General features: G+C 42.4%; 1 protein-coding gene across 2 annotated transcripts; it reads left to right on the top strand.

Moving 5' to 3' along the window:
• The first annotated feature begins 5,756 nt into the window (after nucleotides 1-5,756).
• On the top strand, nucleotides 5,757-20,897 carry IL10RA (interleukin 10 receptor subunit alpha). Of its 2 annotated transcripts, none has more exons than XM_016433823.2 (7): nucleotides 5,757-6,151; nucleotides 10,541-10,733; nucleotides 12,480-12,658; nucleotides 13,851-14,020; nucleotides 14,669-14,822; nucleotides 16,241-16,311; nucleotides 17,937-20,897. In XM_016433823.2, exons 1-7 carry the CDS (start codon nucleotides 6,085-6,087, stop codon nucleotides 18,870-18,872), a joined length of 1,770 nt encoding a protein of 589 aa, XP_016289309.1. In that variant the 5' UTR covers nucleotides 5,757-6,084; the 3' UTR covers nucleotides 18,873-20,897. The 2 variants fall into 2 exon arrangements, with proteins under 2 accessions (XP_016289309.1, XP_007494784.1); XM_007494722.3 differs by having other exon boundaries at nucleotides 5,760-6,151; nucleotides 16,193-16,311.
• Nucleotides 20,898-22,344: the final 1,447 nt, after the last annotated feature.

Below are 22,344 nucleotides of genomic sequence, written 5' to 3'. Positions count from 1 at the left end.
TCGCCAGAACTGTAAAAGTTAAATTTAGTCTCTACTGATAGTATTATATTTTTAGAGGTTTATTAAAGATTATTAGAAATCAAGGATAAAGAAATACAAAATAAGAAAATCACATGTCTAGGGCACATTAGCCCATTCACAACCTACTCACTACATCTTGCCTGCCAGGTAGAGCGACACGTGTGCTTAGAAGCAGAAAAAGAAAGGCTCTTGGAAGGCAGAGAGCCCTTTAAATACTAAATTGTGTTCTTGCACTCAGGTGAGGTCTCAGGTGAGATTATAGGGAATTCTGGGAAGTACCAAGGACTTCTGGGGATTGAAGTCTGGGGTTCAAATTTCCATTTTTACACCTTGTGATCTTGAGCAAGTCATTCAACCTGTTTCTCATATGTAAAATGAACCGGTGAAGAAAAAGTCCCCAAAATGGGGGTCACAAAGAGCCTGACATGATTGCAATAATTCAACAAGGCTGAAGCAGGGAAGCAACTGGTAGACAAAGCTCTGGATCTGGAGTTGGGAACTTGAGTTCAAATCCAGACTCAGACACTTAACTAGCTGTGTGATTCTGGCCAGGTGAACTGCTGGTTGCCTTAGTTTCCTCAACTATAAAATGGGGGTAATAATAGCACCTATTTCCCAAAGTGGTTATGAGGATCAAATGAGACAATATCTGTAAAAATAAAACAAAACCCACAGAGAGCACACCACTTGGCATATAGAAGGTGCTATACCATTGCTTATTCCTTCTTAGCATTTGTGCCCAAGGAAGCCAGGCAGTGGCAATGAAAGATCAGTCACCTCATGTTTTATACTCAGATAAATAATCAACCTGAAAATCCAGGTATGGGTGAAAGGATGCCTCTATCCCATATTCATATCTCCCAGAAAGTCTTGAGGACAGTGGGGTAGTGAGTACTTCCCTTTTCAGGAAGAGAGGGAGCTGCTAGACCCTACCTGGAGGCTTGCCTGATGTGCTAGAATTAGAGAAGAGAGGGGAATTGTCCCTCCGTCTCTCCTTGCATCTAACTAGCTAGAAAGTTGCTAATTGTTTTCCCAGCCCCTTCCTTTACCTCTTTCCCCCCACCCCATCTTTGGTTCCTTCTTGATGGGTTTTATTTGTAACTATGACAAAACAATCACAAGGTCTGGAACTTCCCCAACCAGCTGGCCCATGAACAGAAACAACCTTGCTTATTGCCACATTCTCACTTCAGCTTCCTGCCTATTCCAGCCCTTCTTCCCCTGACACTCACTGGGGCATGGCCCAAGGGTCAAGAAAATGGAAAACAAAAACAAAAACCCATCACCTGCCTCAAAAAATCTCAGATGCTGAAGACTGAATGTCCGAACTCTCAGTGTACAATTCAGCCGTCTTCCTTTTAGCCCCAATACAGGGAGGAGGTTTAACATCATGAAAAACTTGGCCAGGTTCAGACACAGGAAGATTTGTTTTCAAATCCCACCCTACAAATTCTGAAGCATATATGATTTATTTCCTCTGTTCATCCTTGCCTTCAACCTTATCCTTTCATTCTAGTTCCTGAGCTGCTTCCCTTCCCTCTTTCATAGTTCACCTGAATCCCAATTCTCCCTAGATTGAGTCGGGACCTTGAAAGGCTAGGTTTCCCAGGCATACCAAATCTCACTCATCATCGCCATCATGTGTGCACCATGTCCAGTGTGTGTGTGCCTCAGAGGACAAAGGGATGGATAAGTGCTGGGCAGTGTTCCTAGAATCACAGCATTTTAAAGCTAGAAGGGACTGTTCTTAGGACCCTGAAAAGAAATATTTAGAAAGAGACAATATCTGAGTAAGATGCCAGCAAAGCCTCCAGGTCCCTCATACCTCAAGTTTTATTTCCTCTCTGGTCAGATCTCCCCATTGGTCCTGGGCTTTCCCACACCCCAGCTAACAGAGGATATGTTTGCCAGGCTAGTCTGAGGGGAATTTCCCTGGAAATGTCAGATTCTAACTTCCCAGGCGTAGCTGCTGCAAAGGCTGACCCAAAGATCATAGAAGATCCAGTAGCTGAAAGGGCCTATCTTGTCCAAACCCTTCATTTTGCTGGTGAGGAAAGGAAATATTAGAAAGAGAAAGTGATTTATCTACGGTCAGAGAATTATAGACCAACGCCCTCTTTTTACAGATGAGAAAACTGGGGCCCAACAGGGTTCAGTGACTTGCCCAAGGTCATTGAGAGATGTCATACATATCAGAGGTGAAATTTGAACTCAGGATGATTGAACTCAAAAGCTAGACTCTTAAGCTGGCCCTTTATCCATTATATCACTGGGTCTCAATAACAAATTACTACCACTTATATGTGAAAGGCCATGGGGCACAGTAGAGAGCTGACAGGATTTGGGACAGGAATACCTGGGTTCAATTCCTGCCTCTGAATCATATTGTTTCACTCAGGGCAAATCACTTAACCTCTCAGTGCCTCAGGCAACCCTTCAAGACTGGAAACAACTTCAGTGGAAGGTTTTCAAACAAGGAATTTCCCACAGGAATGAAATCCGAGATATACATACCCCAAACCCACCTCTTTGTGTAGTGCTTTCCATCTATTTTATTAGACACCTGGTGATTGTGTGATCTTGGGGACTTTACCTCTGAAATCAGTTTCCTCATTTGTAAAATAAGATGGTGGTCTGGATGACTTCTGGGTTCCTTCTGCCTCTGGAAGCTATCAGCCTGCATTGATAGGGGATGCTTCCAAGAGTGTCCAGGAGGTCCCTGGCCAATGAAATCACAGGAGCAGCCCCTATCCTGATGCTTTACACACCTTGTTGTCTTTTCTGATCTTCCCAATTGCCCTGGGAGGCACCCTAGGACTTAAGAAAACTGACTGAGAAGATACAAAGTGACGAAGGAAGTGGCAGACTGGGAACTAATAAGTTACTAAGGATTCTATCTTTGTGAAAGACCAACCTTTTACATCATTAGTACATATGTATGCCATGACTCACGCTTGCAGAAGCAAAGCCATGTTACCCAGAACCGCTCTTTTAAAAAGGTTTTAACGGTAACTTTTGTTTTTAGATTGCCTTCATATCCTTCCCTACCCAGCAAGCCATTCCTTGTAAGAAAGAGAGAAAAAAAAGGAAAGAGAGAAAACAAAACCAAAAACAAACTATTCAGCACAGTGCATACTCCTACATATACGCTTCCTTGCCAGCTGTGGCTTTCAGGGTAGGTCATCCACTTCCCTACCTCCCCACTCAGAGCCAGCTAAAACTCTTTTTTTGTTTGTTTGTTTGTTTTAACCCTTACCTTCCATCTTGGAATCAGTACTCTGTATTGGTTCCAAGGCAGAAGAGTGGTAAGGGCTAAGCAATGGGGCAAAGTGACTTGCCCAGGGTCACACAATTAGGAAGGGTCTGAGGCCATATTTGAACCTAGGATCTCCCTTCTATAGGCCTGGCTCTCAATCCACCGAGCCACCCAGCTTCCCCCTTCTTCCTTCCTTCCTTCCTTCCTTCTTTCCTTCCTTCCTTCCTTCCTTCCTTCCTTCCTTCCTTCCTCCCTTCCTCCTTCCTTCCTTCCTTCCTTTCTTTCTTTCTTTTTTTTCTTTCTTTCTTGCTTGCTTTCTTTCTTGCTTGCTTGCTTGCTTTCCTTTACCTTCCTTAGAATCAATACTCTGTTTTAGTTCCAAGGCAGGAGAGTGGTGAGGGCTAGACAATGGGGTAAAGTGACTTGCCCAAGGTCACACAGCTAGGAAGTATCTAAGGCCACATTGAAATCCAGGACCTCCTGTCTCTAGACCTGGCTCTCTGTCTACTGAGTTACCTAACTGTCCCCCTTCTCCCATTCTCATATTTTTCAACTGAATTCAGAGGAAAACTCCTGAAACAAAGTAGTTAATCTACTATTTTCTACATTTATATTCAGTGTTCTATAAACTGTTGCACAGGAGGACAAAAGAACTGCTTTTCTAATGAATGAAAAGATTAGAATGTAAACTCATCTTCTACAGGATTATTAAAAGCATCTTTGACTACAACTTCAATAGCAGACAGGACAACAGTGAATGAGAAGCATCTCTTCCCATTCCCACAAAATTTTGCTGTCCTCTGTTAGAGTTATATTTTGAGAACTTTTCTTTCTATGTAGCCTGGAGGTTATGAATAACTTAATATGGCAACATCTATTAAAATGTTATGGGGTTTTTTTTAAAGGAAAAGGACGTATATGTACAAAAATATTTATAGCAACCCTTTTTATGGTGGCAAAGAATTGGAAACTGAGGGAATACCCATCATTTGGGGAATGGCTGAACAAATTGTATGTGATTGTAATAGAATACTATTGGGCTATAAAAAATGATGAGCGGGATGATTTCAGAAAAAACTGGTAGGACCTACGTGAACTGATGCAGAGTGAAGTGAGCAGAACCAGGAGAACACAGCACACAGTAGTAGCCATATTGTACTTGACCAACTATGAAAGACTTAGTTATTCTCAGCAATTACAATGTTCCAAGACAATTCTGAAGGATTTATGATAATAAAAAAAAAATACTGTCTACCTCCAGAGAAAGAACTGGTCTTACCAGTCTGTCTGAAGAGCAAAGAATAGGGTTTTTTTCTTTTATTTTTCTTGTTTCTTCTTGTTGTTTTTGTTTGTGTTTTCTTTTATGACATGATTAGTATGGAGATCTGTTTTATGTGAAATTCTGCATATGTACAATCTATACCAAGTCACTTGCCTTCTCAATAAGAAATGAGGAGCAGGAGGGAGGGAATTGGGGATTTTAAAAATTTTTAATGAATGTTAAAATTTTTTACATGTAATTGGAAAAAATAAAATATTTTTAAAATGATTTCTCTTAAATTTACCATACTATTAACTCTACTATACAGTTGTTAAGTCAATCAAGTCCGACTCTTCCTGAAGTTTTCTTAGCAAATAAACTGAAATGGTTTGCCATTCCTTTCTCCAGTTCATTTGATAGATGAGGAAACTAAGGCAAATAGGGTTAATGATCTGCCCAGGGTCACATAGTAAATGTCTGACACCAGAATTGAACTCAAGCCTTCCTGATTCCAGGCCCTTTGCTCTATCCCCTGAGCCCTTTAGGTGCCCATATAATACAATGCTATACTAATCTCTATATACTATACTATATACTCTATATACTATACTAATACAATCTCCTACCCCATTACTGAGCACGAAGGTCTGCTTGACCTCCAATTCCCCTTCTTTTAGAGAAGGGAGGAGAGAAGTTAAGGGAATAGACATCTTTAAAAAGTCTACTATGTGCCTGATATTATGCTAAGTACTTTACAAATATTATCTTTTTTGATCCTCACAGTTAACTATTAACACATTCCCCTGCCTCATCACTGAGCAAAAAGATCTGTTTGCCCTGCTCTTCTTGTCTTTCTTTTAGGGAAGAGCAGAGAAAAGGAAATAAGCATTTATTTAAAAAAAAAAAAGTCTATGTGCCAGATGTTGTGCTAAACTCTTCACAAATTTTACACATGAGATCTTCACAGAAACCCTGGGAGATAGATACTATTATAATCCCCATTTTACAATTGAGGAGTTCAGAATGACTGAGGGCCAATGACTTGGCCAGGGTCACAGGGCTAGGAAGTAGCGGAGGCTGAATTTAGACTCAGAACTTCCTGATTGCACGCTCAGTACGTCAGATATTTTCGATGTTGATCGCTGCGGAATTTTTCTTTTTCCTTTCTTCCTCTTTTTTTTCTCTCCTTTCAATTCTTCGCTACAAGGAGGGGAGAGGGAATGGCGCTACAATCTAGGAGATGTAAAAAGCTACCCATAAAAATTAAAAATTTAAAAAGTCAAGATCCCCGAGCTGGTTAGCAAAGGGCTGACTTGGCGTCTAGTCCAGGCGGCAGCTCTCGGAGCCTGGTCCTGGGGAAGCCACTCTGGGGCTAAGCAGGCAGGGGCTGAGCTCCGGGCAGAACGAAGCCACACCCTCCGGGACAGACGTCATTCCACTCGTGCTCAGTTTCGGTAGAGCCGCGAAAAGAAAAGGCTTAAGTGGCTGATTGCGGAGCCGCAGCCCACACAGGGAGCGCTCAGCAGACAATGCTGTCAGCCCCAGGATGCCGCTGCCCTGGCTGGTAGCATGGATGGCTTCATTATTCCTCCTCTCCTGCCTCCTGATCTCGGGTAAGGCTGCCCCAGCGTGCCATCCCTGAACCCCAGCTGCTTGGACAAGGCTCTCCTTCCTCCCCTCCCCACCCCACCCACCCAAGCCTCAGAACTCCGTGCACTTCTCTCCTACTCCTGTGGAAAGGCACAGGCTCCCCCCACCAGATTCTCAGCCAGAGATCCAGCTCTGAGAAGCTCCACGGAACCGAATAGGACCCTGAACCCACCACCCCTACCCTTTAATCCCAAGAGGAACTGGGAAGCGTTAAGGTTGGTTTGAGGTGGCAGATGGAGGAAAATGCCCCCTTGCTCTCTCCACTCTACTTACCCCCAACTCCCACAACCAACCTCGCCTCCAGCTCTAGTCTCAACAGATGTGCCTCTGTGCCTCTCACGGAGCTCACGTAACTCCCGACAGCCCAGATTCAGGCATTTGAACGGTGTTCGGGACTTTCACCCTGTTTGCCCCACTGAATTCACTCGCATCCATCCCTTCCTTCCCCACTCCATTCATGTCCTGCCTATCCCACTCACCTGGCACCTCTCCCCCTCCCCAGCTTGCCTCTAATGAGAGCCCGCCTCTCCACAGTTCCCTGGCCTTCTGCATAGCCATTCTTGCTTCAGAATGATCACTTGGTAGGAGGGGATGAGTCCCTTGTACCTTTCCCAACACACTCCCTCCCCTGCCCCTTAGAGTTTCTCCAGCTCGGATTAGTAAACCCTGGAGAGGCAAAAGGGGAATCCAAACAATTCTGTGGGCAAAGAGAGGACAGCTTGTTTCCACAGGACAACCAAACAGAAAGTCCAAAGTTCAGTTACTCACCCAGATGATAATTTTCCAAACTGTTCTGATGTATTCTGATGTCCCCCAAGATGACCTAAGTGGTTCTTGGAGGAAACTACAATGTTCATGACACTTTCCTCTCTACACATTAACTGGGAACAAATGTATACCAAAATGCTTATTTGGTTTAGAAATGAGCTTTATGAAAACAGATTTTGTCTATTTTATTTTGTTCCAAAATGTTACTGCCTCCTCCTCTCCCCCCCCCCCCCATTCCGCAGAACTCCCAGGTGCCATCAATTTGTTTCCTGGCCAAATATCAGGTTTAATATCTGAGTCTCAAATCTTACATATTGATTGGCTGTTTCCAGTTAGTTTTCATCCTGATGTCTTTGGTATTTTGTCATCACACATACTGGTGGATCAAAAAGAAAGAATCAGAAAAAGGGGCTTGAGGCACTGTTGGAGACTAAAAGAGGAAGACATAACATCATGCCTGAGATAGAGGCAGAAACAGAAAAACACAGACCAATGCTCAGAGATGGGGATTGCCAGAGAGATCCTGGGAAAGGTAAAAGCTCCCCCTCTGGAGCCTAAGGACAGAATGTTGCCTCTTATACTTACAGCCTGTGTGACCTTGGTCAGGTCAATTAACCTGTAAGGTCTTATTTTCTTCATCTGTAAAATAAAGGGACTAGACTAAGGGGACTTCTGAGATACCTTTCATCTATGGAGTTATAATCCCGAAAGACAGAGCCAGAGATTAAAGTGTTCTCCTAGAGACTCAATGGGAAAGACATCACAAAGAGATCAAGAAAGAGAGGCAGGATTTGTTGTCAGAGGGAAGATACAAACTATGGTTTCCCTTTGACAGAGAGAGACTAAAACTGAAACCCAAAAGGACAGGGGCAATTTATTTTCAAAAGAGACAGAGTAGCTGTGTACCTGTGCTCTCATCACAGCGTAAATATTAGGGGTAGAAGAGATGTCCCAGAAGAACTTGTAACCTTCTACCCCAGGGGTTCATAACCTTGTTTGGGCCATAGACCCTCTGGCAAGTCTGAGGAAGCCTATGGAATTCTTCTTAAAATACCATTTAAATGCATAAAATCATATTGATAGTTTCAAAGGAAATTAATTATATTGGAATTCTTGAAATATATATTTTTAAGAGTTTATGGATGCCAGGCTAATCTAGAGGCCATGTACCCACTCAAGAAAGCCTCTGCCAGATCTTTAAGACTGCTATTTTCCATGAGTGGAGGCACACCCATAACCCCCAGACTCCAGGAGGACAGAATTTCAAAGGATCGATTTCCCACATCCAGCACTAGGGCAATAGTAGGACCAGCAAGGCTTGCTTATTGTGGAAGCTTTGCCAAATCAATGGAGGAGAATAGGGGAATTTAGACCTGTGTCCATTTCACAAAAGGATTAGTTCAAGGAATCAGGATGTTTAGTTCGGAGAAGAGAAGGCTATGGGGCAAGAATGGACTTGCTGTCTTTGGACCCAGAAGGCATAATTTGGTCCAATGGGTGGAGGTTGCATCAGGGAAGAGTAAAGTTCCTTGTCAGGAAAAATTACTATAACATCAGTATGTATGATGACAAAATACCAAAATCATCAGGAGGAAAACTGACCTGAAACAGTCAATCAAAATGTGATTAGAAGCCTAACATTAAACCTGATATTTGGCCAGGGAATAAATTGATAGCACTTAGGAATGCTAGGGGCAGTTGCTACCTAGGAAAGTAGTGAGTGTCAGAAAGACTGAAGAAGCAATGTTCTTCAAGTAGAAGGTTGGATGACTGCTTGTCAGCACTGTTTTTAATAGGGGTTCTTGGTCCGCCATAGAGGGTCAGTTCTCAGATTCTGCCATTCTAAATTCCCCCAGTGGGCAGAGCCTCCCACAGAACATGGAAGGAAATATAAGCTCTGGACAGTAGGGCTCTAATACAGGAAAAGGAAACCACAAGAAAATGATCAAACCCTAATGAGGAAATAACTGAATTAATTTAGCATGAATTCTGTATGTGGTGGAAAAAAGTGGGGGCCCACATCCAAGTTCAGCTCTGCCCCTTCTTAGCTGTGACTTTCAGCAAATCACTTAACTCCTGTTGCTCATCTCTTAAATGAGGGCATTGGATTAGATCAGAAGTTCTTAACATTTTTGGTGTCATGGATTCATAGCATTCTGGTGAAGCCTTTGGATATCTTTGTAGAATGCGTATTTTTAAATGCATAAAATAAAATACCTTGGATTACAAAGGAAACCAATTGTTTTGAAATTATTACCAAAATGTATTTTTTTAAAAATTTTAAGTTCACATACACTAGATTAAGAACCCCCGAATTAGATGATTAAAAAAAAAAACATAACCCTTACCTTCTACTTTAAAATCAGTATTATGTATTGGTTCCAAGGCAGAAGAGTGGTAAGAACTAGGCAATGGAGGTTAAGTGACTTACCCAGGGTCACACTGCTACAAAGAGTCTGAGGTCAGATTTGAACCGAGGACCTCTGGTTTTTAGGCTAGCTGTCAATCCAATGAGCTGCCCAGTTGCCCTTCCCCCCTTAGATGATTTTTAAAATTTCATTATCTTTTTATTCCAAGCTTTATAGAATCAAATAAAACAAGTTTTTCCATATACAAAGAAAAAGTAGACTACATAAATGAAATTGCTTATCTTTTATATGTTTAGCTTTCTTTTCTTCATATCTACATAATAAATCCCATCCACAATGTCCCGGCCTCTCCCCACCCTCCTGAATTCCAGAAGGTATCATCTGGGAGACCAACACGTTCATACAAATTAAATCTTTCATGTTTCCACTTTCAGTTCATTCTCTGGCAGTAACATTCACAAATCATTCTTCCAGTATTAATTCTTTAACTGTATATAATGCTTTCTAGGTTTTACTCATTTTACTCTTCCTTATGCTATGTAACCTGCTCATCACTTCTTATGGCACAGTAGTATTCCAAATTAGGTGATTTCTAAAGCCCCCAGCAGCTCTAAATTTATAGTGCTCTATACAAGCAACATACAATGCTCTAGACAACCATCATTATTTTCTCTTACTGCAGTGAATCGTTTCAAAGGAATCTTGTATTACATAAGCTCACAGGCCAAAAAGGCTTGGAAAAGACCTGGGAAAATTGTCACTTTCTCTGTACCTGCACCCAGACCTTCCCAGGAAGCCATCTTGGCAGCCCATTTTTCAGCTATCTCTAGGAAAAGAGACTCTGTCATCTATCATCCTTACCGGAAATGTTCCCCAGTACTAATAGAAAGTAACACCCCATTTATATCACAGGAGATAGCCAAGGGCACCGGATTGGGAGTCGGAAAGCACCTCAGTTTGAATTTTGATTGTGCCACTTAATTTCCTCATGAAATTAGCCAAGTCACTTTCCTGGCTCTCTTATCTGTTAATGAGGGAGTTGGGCTCAATGATATCTAAAATCCCTTCCCGTTCTAAAATCCCCAAATCCTCAGAGATCCAACCAGCAGAGGGGTCCACCTTAGCGGTCACAGGCTGGCCTGCCTGTTTCACCAGGGGCCACTGCCTCCTCCACTGTGAAACATCTGTCTCCATCTCGGTCGTTCTAATCCAAAGGTGCTGCTGCTTCCGGAGAGACACCCTGGACTACTTCTGCTCCGGAGCTGCCTGCCCCTTCCCCTCCCAGAGAGGCGCAGCTGCCTAGTCCCCAGAACGTCCAGTTTAAGGCCATCCTTTTCTACCACATTCTCCACTGGGAGCCGGGCCAGAATCAGACCCAGAACATCGTCTATGAAGTGCAGTACAAGAGGTAAGACGTGTAGACTGAAGGTGGAGTGATGGGCCCCATCCTGTCCCAGCATACCAAACACACACACAGGACAGACACCTGAAGTGAGACAAGCAGTAGAGAGGGGGTGGTGTCCCAGAGGAGAACGAATCTGAGATGAGTCCTGGGTTTAAATTCTACCTCCACCATGGACTAGTCAGAAGACTTTAGGCAAGCCAAGTGATGGCTCTGTGCCTCAGTTTCCCTTTCATGAGGATGGGATAATACTACTTGTTTTAACTCACTGAGTTGGTATGAGGGAAGAACTCCATAAAAAAGCAGTATGGCACATTAACTGGTTACTCCATGTGCAGAGGATCTAGGTTCAAATGCTGGTGCTGATCCTTATTAGCTGTGTGACCCTCATTCAATTTGTTTAACCCACTCTACACCTCAACTGTAAAAGAAGGGGAAGGAAGGGGAGGAAAAAGACATTTATTTAGTGTGCTTTATAAATATTATCTTGTTTAAGCCTCACAACTGTGGGAGGTAGGTGAGGTTATTATCCCCTTTTTACAGTTGTGAAAACTGAGGCAGATGGAAGTTAAGTGACTTGCCCACGATCATACAAATAGTGAATGTCTGAGGCTGGAATTGAACTCTTGGGTCTTCCTGACTCTAGTTCCTGCACATTATCCACTGGGTGGATTAAAGGTCTCTTCTAAGGTTAAAGGTCCTTCTAAGGTCCCTTGGGATCTTTTGACAGACTTTAAAGTGTCATGGAAATTTGATCCATTGTACCATTCAAGGAGTGGTTCTTGAGTCCACCAATTGCCCAGCTCTGTTGCTGCACTGAGGAGCATTAAAATAGGTCCCTGCCATCAAGGCTTTTATGGGGTCACTGCAGCATTAAATCAAAAACCCTTGAAAGAGTTTGAGGAAAGCACAGGACACTAATTGCACAATAAACATTCAGGTAATAACTATGAAGACTGACTTTGATAGAGGGCCTTAAGCTCCACAAAGCCTGCGGGCTAAAAGCTCAGTGCTTGGCACATAGTAGGTGTTTAATAAAATATTTGCTTATCAATGGCTCAATCAGTTGATTGTCTCATTGGAATGTGGAAGCAACCCTATGAGAGTTCAGAAAAAGAGAGATGAGTGTGAGATATTGTAATGATTAGATCAGAAGCTCCTTGAGGGCAGGGAATTTCTTTTGCTTCTTTTTGTAGTTCCAGCACTTTGCACATAGTAGGTGCTTAATAAATGTTTATTGAGGGGCAGTTAGGTGGCTCAGTGGATAGAGCATGGGGTCTGGAGTCAGGAGCATCTGGGTCCAAATCTAGCTTCAGACATTTCCTAGTTGTGTGACCCTGGGTAAGTCCCTTAACCTTTGATTGTCTAACCCTTATGCTTCTTTCTTAGAGTTGTTGCAAGGCAGAATGTAAGGGTTTCAAATAAATAAATGTTTATTGAATTGAATTGAACAGATAGGACTTGGCTGACTGACCAGTCACCCCAAGAAAAGGCTCTATAGATGTCATGGTATGGAGAAGGGGTAAGATTTGGGTTTCAGGAAGCCTGGGAGGGAAAGGACAGAGAGAGATCTCATAGAGGGTAAATGAAGACTAATGGAGAACCCTCAAAAGGGAGAAGAATCCAAAGGGGCTAGTCCTTAGATTGAGGAAGTCACCTAACCCATACTAAGTTCCTCCTCTGGTTCTTTGACCTGTGCCACCTTCACACAGCCCCAGAACCTCTTGAAAGCCTTTAATATTTCTTCCCCAGGTATGGGGATTCCTGGAAGACTGTCCCCAACTGTACCAGGATCCCACACCTCACCTGTGATCTGACCCTGCCAACCCTGGACCTTGAAGACAATACCTACTGGGCCCGAGTAAGGGCCATTGCTGGTCACCAGATGTCTAAGTGGACCAGAACAGATGGTCGATTCGCTAAAGAAGATGGTACTTTTCTTTCCCTTGGCTGAAATTTATCCTAACTGGAGCCCAAATTTAGAGCTCTTCTCCATTCCACAGTCTCCTAAACCTTTCCCAAACCCCAACCAAGGAGAATAGGGAGGTGGAGGGGTCTGTAGGAAGCCATCTTTCCAAGGAAGCTATCAAAAAGCAACCAAAATAATTCAGAGTTTAAGAGAGGAGTTGGGATTAATTATTCTAGAAAAGAAAGGCTTATGAGGAGGCAGAAACATAAGTTTAAAGCGAGTGGGGTAGTATGAGATAGTGGATATCAAGCTGATCTCAAAGTCACAAAGATTTGGGTTCAGGTAACCCTTTTGACACATACTGATTATGTGACCTTGTGATTCTCTCAGACTCTAGTGGTCTAGGCAGCTCTCTCAGACAAAGTATAACTTGTATTAAGAGAGGAAATTTCCTTACTAGCAGCTCTCTATACCAATAAAATCACAGGGTCACTTTCTATTCCTATGAAGTTAGGGCACAAGTGACAGGAGCAATTTTTCTGTTCTTGACTAAAACTTGCAAAAGAATGTCCCAGCTGTCCAAATATGACCCACTGGGGGTTGTTCCCTGAAAGGCATTAAAGTCTATCTTTCTGATGGTGTTTAAGAAAAGGATAAATGACCTAGAAATGGAATTCAATTATTCCTTGAACAAGCACATATCAAACTCTAGAATTTCAGAGCTGACCAGGACCTTAGGGATCACAGATCATTTATTATGTTCAAGATGTGATGTTTAGTGACAGGAGGAATACAAAGAAAAATAACCCATAGTTCCTGCCCTCGATCAATCAATAAACCTTTATTAGGAAATCAGTAAAACTTATATTCAAATCTAGCCTCAGATACTTAGTTGCTGTGTGCAAGTCACTTAGCCTCTGTTTGTCTTGGTTTCTTCATCTCTAAAATGGGGCTAATACTAGTACCTACCTCTCAGAGTTGTTCTGAGGATTAAATGAGATGATATTTGTACTTAGCATAGTATCTGGCACTATATAAATGTTAGCTATCGTTATTATTTTCATTATTAGACACTGACTGTGTGCTTGCCACTGCCCTAGTCACTTACTATCCAATTTAGGTAAGTGCAATCTTAGAGACAGGGAGATAGACTCCATGAACTCTTAAGGGTATTTCTAGATTAATAACACCATGATTCTGCCTCTTGCTTCTAGTAATTCTGAGGATAGACCATTTGAAACTACAGTTGAGTGGCAACACTATCCTGGGGGAAATCTTACCTGCCAGGCCCCCACTGGCTAATGGAAATATCTCTTATGAAAGCCTCTTCAAACACTACCGGGAATATGAACTTTGCATCACCAATGTGCTAGAAAATGATACGGTAAGGGGACCCCAAGGAATGAAGGTTGAGGTGATGTTCCTAAGACTTGACCTATAGCCCATGAAAACGTAACCCTTTCTTTAAAAACATAAAAAGACAACCTATTGTAGGACAAAACACTGGTAGGACTAGTAAACAAATTGTTTACCCAGTGGTGTGGGGGATGTGAGAGAGAACCCACCAGAGGTGGGGAGCTAGTCTTTGTCTATTTGTTCTTTTTATTTGGGGAGGTGGAGAGGGATAGGAGCATTGCTGAGAAGGACTGGCAACAACCCAAACCCTTGGGCACAAGAGTCCTCACCTTCTAAAGAGGTCTTGAAATCCAAGTTTAGTGCCATCTTTCCTCTCATTATTCCAACATGCTAGATTTGGAGCAGGGAGATATCTTGGGCATCATCTAGTCCAGGTTCTCTATAGAAATCAAGTGACTTGCATAATTTCACAAAGAGATTGAGCCAGGAATTAGACCCAGGTCCTATAACACCTATACTCATCTGCCTCACTATTCCATAGATCCTAAAGTTGTGGTCATTATAGAAATTCATGGCTTTATTGATAAGTTTCAGGGTTTGATTTCCTCTGAAAGGGGAAGTCAGGCTGTAACAAAAGATTGTCCCCCATCCCACAGCTAACCAGTCCTTCTTTTAGTCCTGTCAGAAATCCTGGAAGATAAATAGTCAAAAATTTCTCCTGCCAGTCCCAGAAGCAGGGATGATCTGCATCAAGGTGAAACCTGTCATCAGGTCCAGTATTAATGAAGGATTATGGTCAGAGAAGAAGTGCATTACTGTCACTAAGCCATGTAAGTACATTTTAGGTCTTCCAGTAGGGTGGGAAACACAGGGCAGGATTCCAGTCATGCTGGAGTAATAAGAGGAGATATAGGGTTCTCTTTATCACCTAGATCACCAGGAAATATCAGAAGTATAAGTCTGACCAGATCACTCCCAATAAATTCCCTCTTCCCTCTAAGATCAAATGCAGACTCCTCTCTTTAGCATTAAAACCCCATTACAACTTGAGGCAGAGTTGTTCCCATGCTCATTGCCCAGGATTCTTCACACACTTTCAGGTACAGCCAGATTGGCCTGCTAGCTTTTTTTGGAATGTTCCATCTCCTTTTCAGGTCCCCTTTCTGAAGGCTCTTTCTCATGCCTGGAATGTACTTCCCTCTCCCCCTATCCCCATCCCTATTTCCCTCAAAGATCAACCATGAACTAGGGCATAGAAGTATTGTGAAAATATTGCAAATATTTCAGAAAGACAGAAATAACAAATACACCTTTTTAAGATCATAATGTGATAAAAATTATACTTAACAAGGGTTCATGGAAAGGCAAATTTAAAATTAATTGAAAATTAAATAATCTAATTCTTTAAAACTGGTGGGTGAAAAAAGAAATCATATAAACAATTTCGGACTTCATTAAAGAGAATGACAATGAGGAGGCAACATATCAAAACCTATGGGATACAGCCAAAGCAGTAATGAGGGGGAAATTTATATCTCTGAGTGCCTATAGCAACAAAATCGAGAGGGAGGATCAATGAATTGGGCTTGCAACTTAAAAGATTAGAAAAAAAGAACAAATTTAAACTATCTAGATCAAAAACTAAGGAAATCCTAAAAATTAAAGGAGAAATTAATAAAATTGAAAGTAAAAGAACTTTTGAACTAATAAATAAGACTAGGAGCTGGTACTTTGTAAAAACAGTACCTGGCTAAATGCTAATCAAAGCTCATGGGTTAGTCTCATTCTAATTCACAGAAACTAAGTCAACCACCATCCAGGTCTACTTTGTCTCCTATAAGTCCTGTTTTTCCTCATTATCCTGGATGCAAAGGTCTTCCCACTCAAGAATTACCCTGTTTCTTGGATATCCAAGTACTCCAAGGGCAGATATATTATAATAATGCAGGTTGTATGCTTAAAGATCTATAGGAAAGCAGAGTAATAGAGTGATCAAAGTCTAGTTGGACTCAATAGGAAAGATTTCCTGGAAAAGATAAGTTTACAGGTAGCTTTGGGAGAAAGGAGCCATAGCTTATAGAGACATCTCTGGAAGAAGGAAGTCCATGGCATAGGATCATGTTGTGCCCTAAATGCCAAAAATTTATGTAAAGTTTCTCCAGCCCTCCAAGAGAATTAATCTGTCTGAATCTTTCTTTAGATCTCACAGTGACTACCATCAGTATCTTCTTTGCCTCTCTTCTGACAGTCTGCATTGCTGTTTGTTACCTGAGTATTCGACTCTACTTAAGAAAACCCAAGAAGCCCCCTGAAGTCCTGGTAAGTAAGATCCTACTGCAGGTATCTAGCTCTCAGTAAAGATGATTATACTGGCCTTCTCCTCTTGCTTATTCTAGGCTGCCAACAAACTTGAGAGAATTCAAGTTTTCTTAAATTAATCTCTAGGGTGCTTCCAAGAGACTTAGAAAACAAAAACCTTAAGAGACAAGTCTTCTTGTTTCAACAGAAGGCAAGGGTTGGAGTGGGTGGGAAATGAGAAAGAGCCAGGAGGAAGAGAGAAGTATCTGCTGAATACCATTAAAATTTCATCATATCCCAAAATACCAACAAGATGTGGAGATTGTGCTTTGAATTGCATTTTTACCAAAGGTCAGCTTTTGAGAGCTAAGCAACATGTGAATATGAGGAACCCTGGCCCTTTCCTGCACTTTGGTTAACATAAGAATGGCTGCTCCAACCACCTTAACAGGTTCCTCTGTGACTTTGGATTGAGTTTTGAGAGAGGAGTTCATTTTTGTCCAAACTATAGCATTAATAGTTTGGAAACTCCTGCTTCCTCTACTAAAGCAGACCATCAACAGTTCCATTATGTATAGTCATAGAGAATTGCCTGGGTCATTGAGAATTGTGCAGGGTCACAGCCAATTTGTATTAGAGACTCCACTTGAATTTAGGTCTTCCTTACTTCAAGGCCAGTTCTCAATTCACAATTATTTATTCAATGCCTATCATGTGCCAGGGACTGTGCTAGGCACTGGGGATACTATTATGGATGAAGCAACTCCTATTCCCCTAGCACAGTGATGGCAAACCATTTAGAGACCTTAGAGATGAGTGCCCAAACTACAACTCTCATGCCACATGTGAGCCCCCTACCCCTCCACTATAACCCAAACAGGGAAGAGAGGAAGTACTCCCATTGGGCTACTGGGCAGAGGGGCAGAAATGATGTGAGAAATGTCCTCAGGCATGGTGGAGAGGGGGAAGGGAGAAGCCCCCCTCCAACATGCTCTGGCATACATGTTATAGGTTTGCCAACAGCCCTAGGAACTCACATTTTCCATTAGGATATGTTGCCTCCCAAAAGCTTAATGGATTTGGGGTGGCTAAAAAGTCATTGAGGGGAAGTGGTACAGACTGGGAGGGGAACTTCATAGACTCAGAATTTGAAAGGAATTCAATAGATGATATGGGATTGTCAGGAAGAAAATCAGGTTTTTGCCAAGTCTTGACATTCTGGGTAGATATGCTCAAAATATACTTAAGAGATTAGAAAAGTCCTTTTCTGGGTCTAACCTAATTGCTTCTTGTTATAGTTTTTATGTTGTTATTTATGTCTTTCTTCATAGAATTTCAGACTGAAACGACCCTTAGAGATCACCTAGTCCTATCCCCTCATTTTTTAGATAAAGAAATAGAAACCTAGAGAAACTAAGTAATTTGGCCAGGATTTCCCAAGTACTAAGTTGGGGACTAGTATGCCAGTCCAGGTTTTCTGATCACAGATAATGGGTTCTTTCTTCTACATTGATCAGAAAAACATGAAAAGTGGACTGAACTACTTTACTAGACTTACTTGTGTGAAGACTTACCTGGAATAAAACTTTTCCTTCTTGTCTGACTTACACCTAAGCCCTCACTGAAAATCTCCTTCTTCTCCTTAGCTTTCCCTCACCAAACAAAGATCCTGTGGCATCCTGAGCAAGGAGTCCTTCAAAGTGAAGCAAGATATCATCTGCCCCCTTGATGAGGCAACCTTTCCCAAAGTATCCCTGGAACTGAAGAACTCAGAGCTCCATAGCAGCACAGACAGTGGCTTCAGCAGCACCAAACAATCCCTGCAGTCAGAAGATCCCCAATTCCTCCTCCCAGTCCTGGAACCCATCACAAGTGGAACCTCAGAGGAGAGAAGCCCTCATCAACCAAAGAGTGACCTTAGTACCAGCAGTACCAGCACCAGCAGTACTGACAGTGGAATTTACTTGCATAACCCGAACCCACAGACAGGGCAGGAATGGAGGCAGCAACCAGGGACTGGGGACCAGGGCCAGGAAGACAGTGGCATTGGCCTGCCCCAGAGTGCCATAGCAACCCCACTAGGGTCCTCTCATGGCCTCCAATACAATAGGGGCTCCACAGCTCTGGAAGGTAACAGCTCTCCTTCCAAGCTGCCTGAGGAAGAGGCTGAAGCCTCTGTGGCCTTCCAAGGCTACCTACAACAGTCCAGATGCACAAAGAAAAGCCAGGAGGAGACTACCAGCCTGGGAGAGGATCCTTCCCACATTGGCAGCCCAGGATACAAATGCAGGACCCACAGGGATGTAGAGTTAGGCTGGCCCCCACTGGCCCAGACTAAAGGCTATTTAAAGCAGAACTCAGCAGGCCAGAGCCTTGGGATCCTAGAGGCTTTACCTAACCAATGGATTGAGCCAGCAGAGGAGTGGAGCCTCCTAAGCTTGGCCAACAATGGGGACCTAAAAACCTTTGACATGCCTGACCTCCCTCTTCTGAGCTTCCCCACAGCTCCTACCACCCCAGGGAACTTGAATTCGGATCTGTTAACCTTACCTTTGATCTCCAGTCTACACACAAATGAGTGATTTGGATTACTTGGGAGAAATAGACGAGACTGACTTGACCTCAACACTATAGTTGATATTGGGCCAGAATGGACCCAGCCCCAGGGACACATGCTGGGGGGCAGCTGACAAACAGTAATATAAGCTCTCTCTTCTGCACAATTAGAAACTACCTCATCTGCCTTAGAGACATTTGGCCTATGATAAGCCCTGACATGCCTCCGTGGTATGCCAGGGTGGACATGGGCTGGGTGCATAGGAGAGTATCATACCAAGTTAACTGACATGGCCCTTTGACTACTGTTAGTCAGAACCAGGGGTCTCTGGGACCTAGCAAGGACTGAGGGTAATAGAGCAAGGATGACTCCTTCTCTCACCAAAACACCCTTTCCAGATCATGTAAAAATGGGGTTTGGGAAGCTCTATAATGAGGGGCCTTGACTTGGGCCTGAAGGGAAGGATAAGGAATGGATATGGATAGGCTGCATTGTAGTGATGATTTTAGAGTAAGGGTTTCTGATGTCAGAACTTTAGCTTGGAGGGAACAGGGACAATTTCTACTAGGGAAAAAGAGGGCAGAAGCTAGCCTTTGATCTTAGGGACAATCAGTGCTCATGACTGGAAGGAAAAACCCAATGGGACTGGGGAAGAGGAGAACCAAACAAAGGGAGAAGGCAGTACACAAGTTCTCTCTCTGAGGAGTTTTTTCACCATTCTTTCAAACTATTGTGGCTCAGGGCAGTAAGACAATCAACTTGGATTTTGAATCCTACTTCCTCTCTCTATTAACATGATACTATTCTATTGGCCTCAATTTTCCTGCCACAGGCCAGGGTCCAGCCCCACTTGTGATTCCAGGGATTCTCAGCAGATGGAAGGGGCAGGCAAAAATAAAAAATGGAAGACATCTGTGCATATGTATCAGCCAGGAACAAGCTTTGCATCTGGTGGCTGCTCCACCATGCCCAGGCTTGGTGTTTACTCTTATACCCATTTTCTTGGCACACAGATACACTTTTCAGCACACATATTCAAGTAAAGGTAATTGGAAAAGTGACACATTAACTTTTAACAAATTGTTTGATTAACATTCTGAGATCATTCTCTATTCTTGTATTGTAACTATTGATTTTTGCCAGGATGGATAAAGGTTCCACATAAGATAAATGATTTTGTCACAGGTGGCTTAATTTTCTCATTAACCTGTGAGGAATCTAAGCTTGCAAACAAGGAAAACTACTTATTACTTTTAATAAAAAATAAATTATCAGAAATTCTAACACAATTCAGATTAATTATTAGGTTAATCATTTTTCAGAGTTTGTAGGGAGTTTCTAGTTAGTGAAATTGAGTCACTGAGGCATGGTAAAGCTTGGAGTACCTGTACATTTTCTATGGGCCTTTATGATTGATTTATGTACTGGCTTTAGGAGAACAAGTCTCTATGCAGAGAGAATGGGGAGATTCTGGGCTGGGCTTGTGTTTAACTTGCTGGGAATGATGTACCAGGGCAAAAGTTAACCCATGATAGACTTTTTGGGTTTGGGTTTTAGAGTCTGATCTCTTGGTGATATTTTGGGGAAATGGAGTGCAAGTATTTTGCTCTTGTATTATTCCATATGAGGCTAGAGAGAGGACAACAATCATGTCAATTCCATTGGTAAGGGATGTTAATGAGAGAAGTCATGCAGAGGGAGCTGAGTGGGCAAGTCCATCCTGTCAAAGAGCCAATTGATGACCTCTTGGTCACCATGAGTGACTTTGTCAAGGTGTTGTGGCTTGATGGCTCCCAGTATTTTCCCATCTGTAAAATAAGAACAATGATGCCTATAGTACTTATCTCATGAGGGTGATGTGGTTTTGAGATAAGGTGTACAATGCATTCTGCAGATTTTAAAGTGTTTTATAAATATCAACTATTATTATTTTTTCATGTTAATAAGTATTTATGGAGTTCTCATTCTGAATGAATATTTATTAAGCCCCTACCATGTAGAGAAGAAACTGTGCTCTATGCCAGGGAACTATAAAGTTTAGATAAGATGCAGTCTCTATGCTCATTGATTTTGCATTCTAGTAGATAAAACCTTTTCCATAGGGTCAGAGACTCATTGGTGAGTTAGGGGGGTGTCCATTGCGCGCATGTGGACTTCCCCTAAAGGAATGGGTGGATGAGAACAATTTGTTCTATTGGTCATGAAGGTAGCTGAAGCAGGAGCTGTGGGGTGCTTAGAACTTGGTCAGAAATCGAAGATGTCACAGTCATCCACTGCATCCTGGGCCATCTCCAGTTGTTCTGACTTTTGTCTTGCCACTGGACTTTGACACCTCTAGAAGAGCCAATGAGACTGACAACTCTGTGCAGCTCTGCCTCACTTAAACCCAATTTATACACAAGTCAAGGCATCACCCTATGATATCAATGGTCCTCTTTGAAAACAAAGAACAAACAACAATACAGGGTATCCCCAAAGTACTGGTGAAGTTTAATAAGATTTGGGGTCCCCTTGGATAACCAAGTAATTGAATTTTCCATTAGAAGGATGAAATAGATTTAATGGGTTCAGATCTCAGTTACAGTATTTATTCCTTTGTGATCATAAGCAAGTCTCCTCATTTATGCAAAATGGAATGATCACGTTTACACTACCAATTTTATAAGATTCCTGGGAGGAAATTACTTTGTAAACCTGGAAGAGGCTATAAAAATGTCGACCATCGATGATGCAGGCACTCAGCCCTGAGAAGAGGGAATTAAAAGCAGAATTGGTCAGTGGGAGCCTCTGTGGGAGCTTTCAGTCTCTATTTGGTCAAAATTCTGTTCCTGGATAGTTGCTTCTAAAATTGTCCAGGCAGGGAAGAGCTGAGAGTTGGACCAGAGCATTCAGCTTATACCAGCCTTGGCCTTGGCAGACTGGGTAATAACAACAGGTAGCTCTGGCTTAGTCTTAGCCTGAGCTAAAAAGAGCTCTGGGCCATCCCATATCATTCTTCCAAACTAACTTGGCACCAAGCTGAAAGCTACCAGAAGGCCAGAAGAAAGTCAAAACAGAGGAAGCTGGTATTCCTCATTCAGAGACCAGACATGCCTCCTTCTAGCCTGAGGTTTCCTAATCCTTTTTATATGTCACAGAGCCCTTTTGTAGTCTCATGAACATTATAGATTTTATCTCAGAATATTGCATTGAAATGCATTTAATAATATACATAGGATTAAAGAAGAAACCCATTATATTGAAATACATTTATCAATTAAAAATTTAAAAAACTTTCCCAGGTCCCAGGTCAAGAATCCCTGTAGAGGGACTCCCAAGAGAGCAGGTTAGGGAGCCCAACTTGGCATCAGACCAGGGCTTACCAGGATTGGAATCCATTCCTACAAACACACATACACACACGTGCATACACACATATACACGCATGTGTGCACACAAATATTTTAGGGATCAGTGGAAAGGAGTCATTTCTGCACCTCCTATCAGCCCAAATTTCT

Source organism: Monodelphis domestica, chromosome 4, assembly GCF_027887165.1.
Source record: "Monodelphis domestica isolate mMonDom1 chromosome 4, mMonDom1.pri, whole genome shotgun sequence".
NCBI lineage: Eukaryota > Metazoa > Chordata > Mammalia > Didelphimorphia > Didelphidae > Monodelphis > Monodelphis domestica.
The sequence above is the reverse complement of the archived record's forward strand: the minus strand, read 5'-3'. Positions and strand labels throughout refer to the sequence as shown.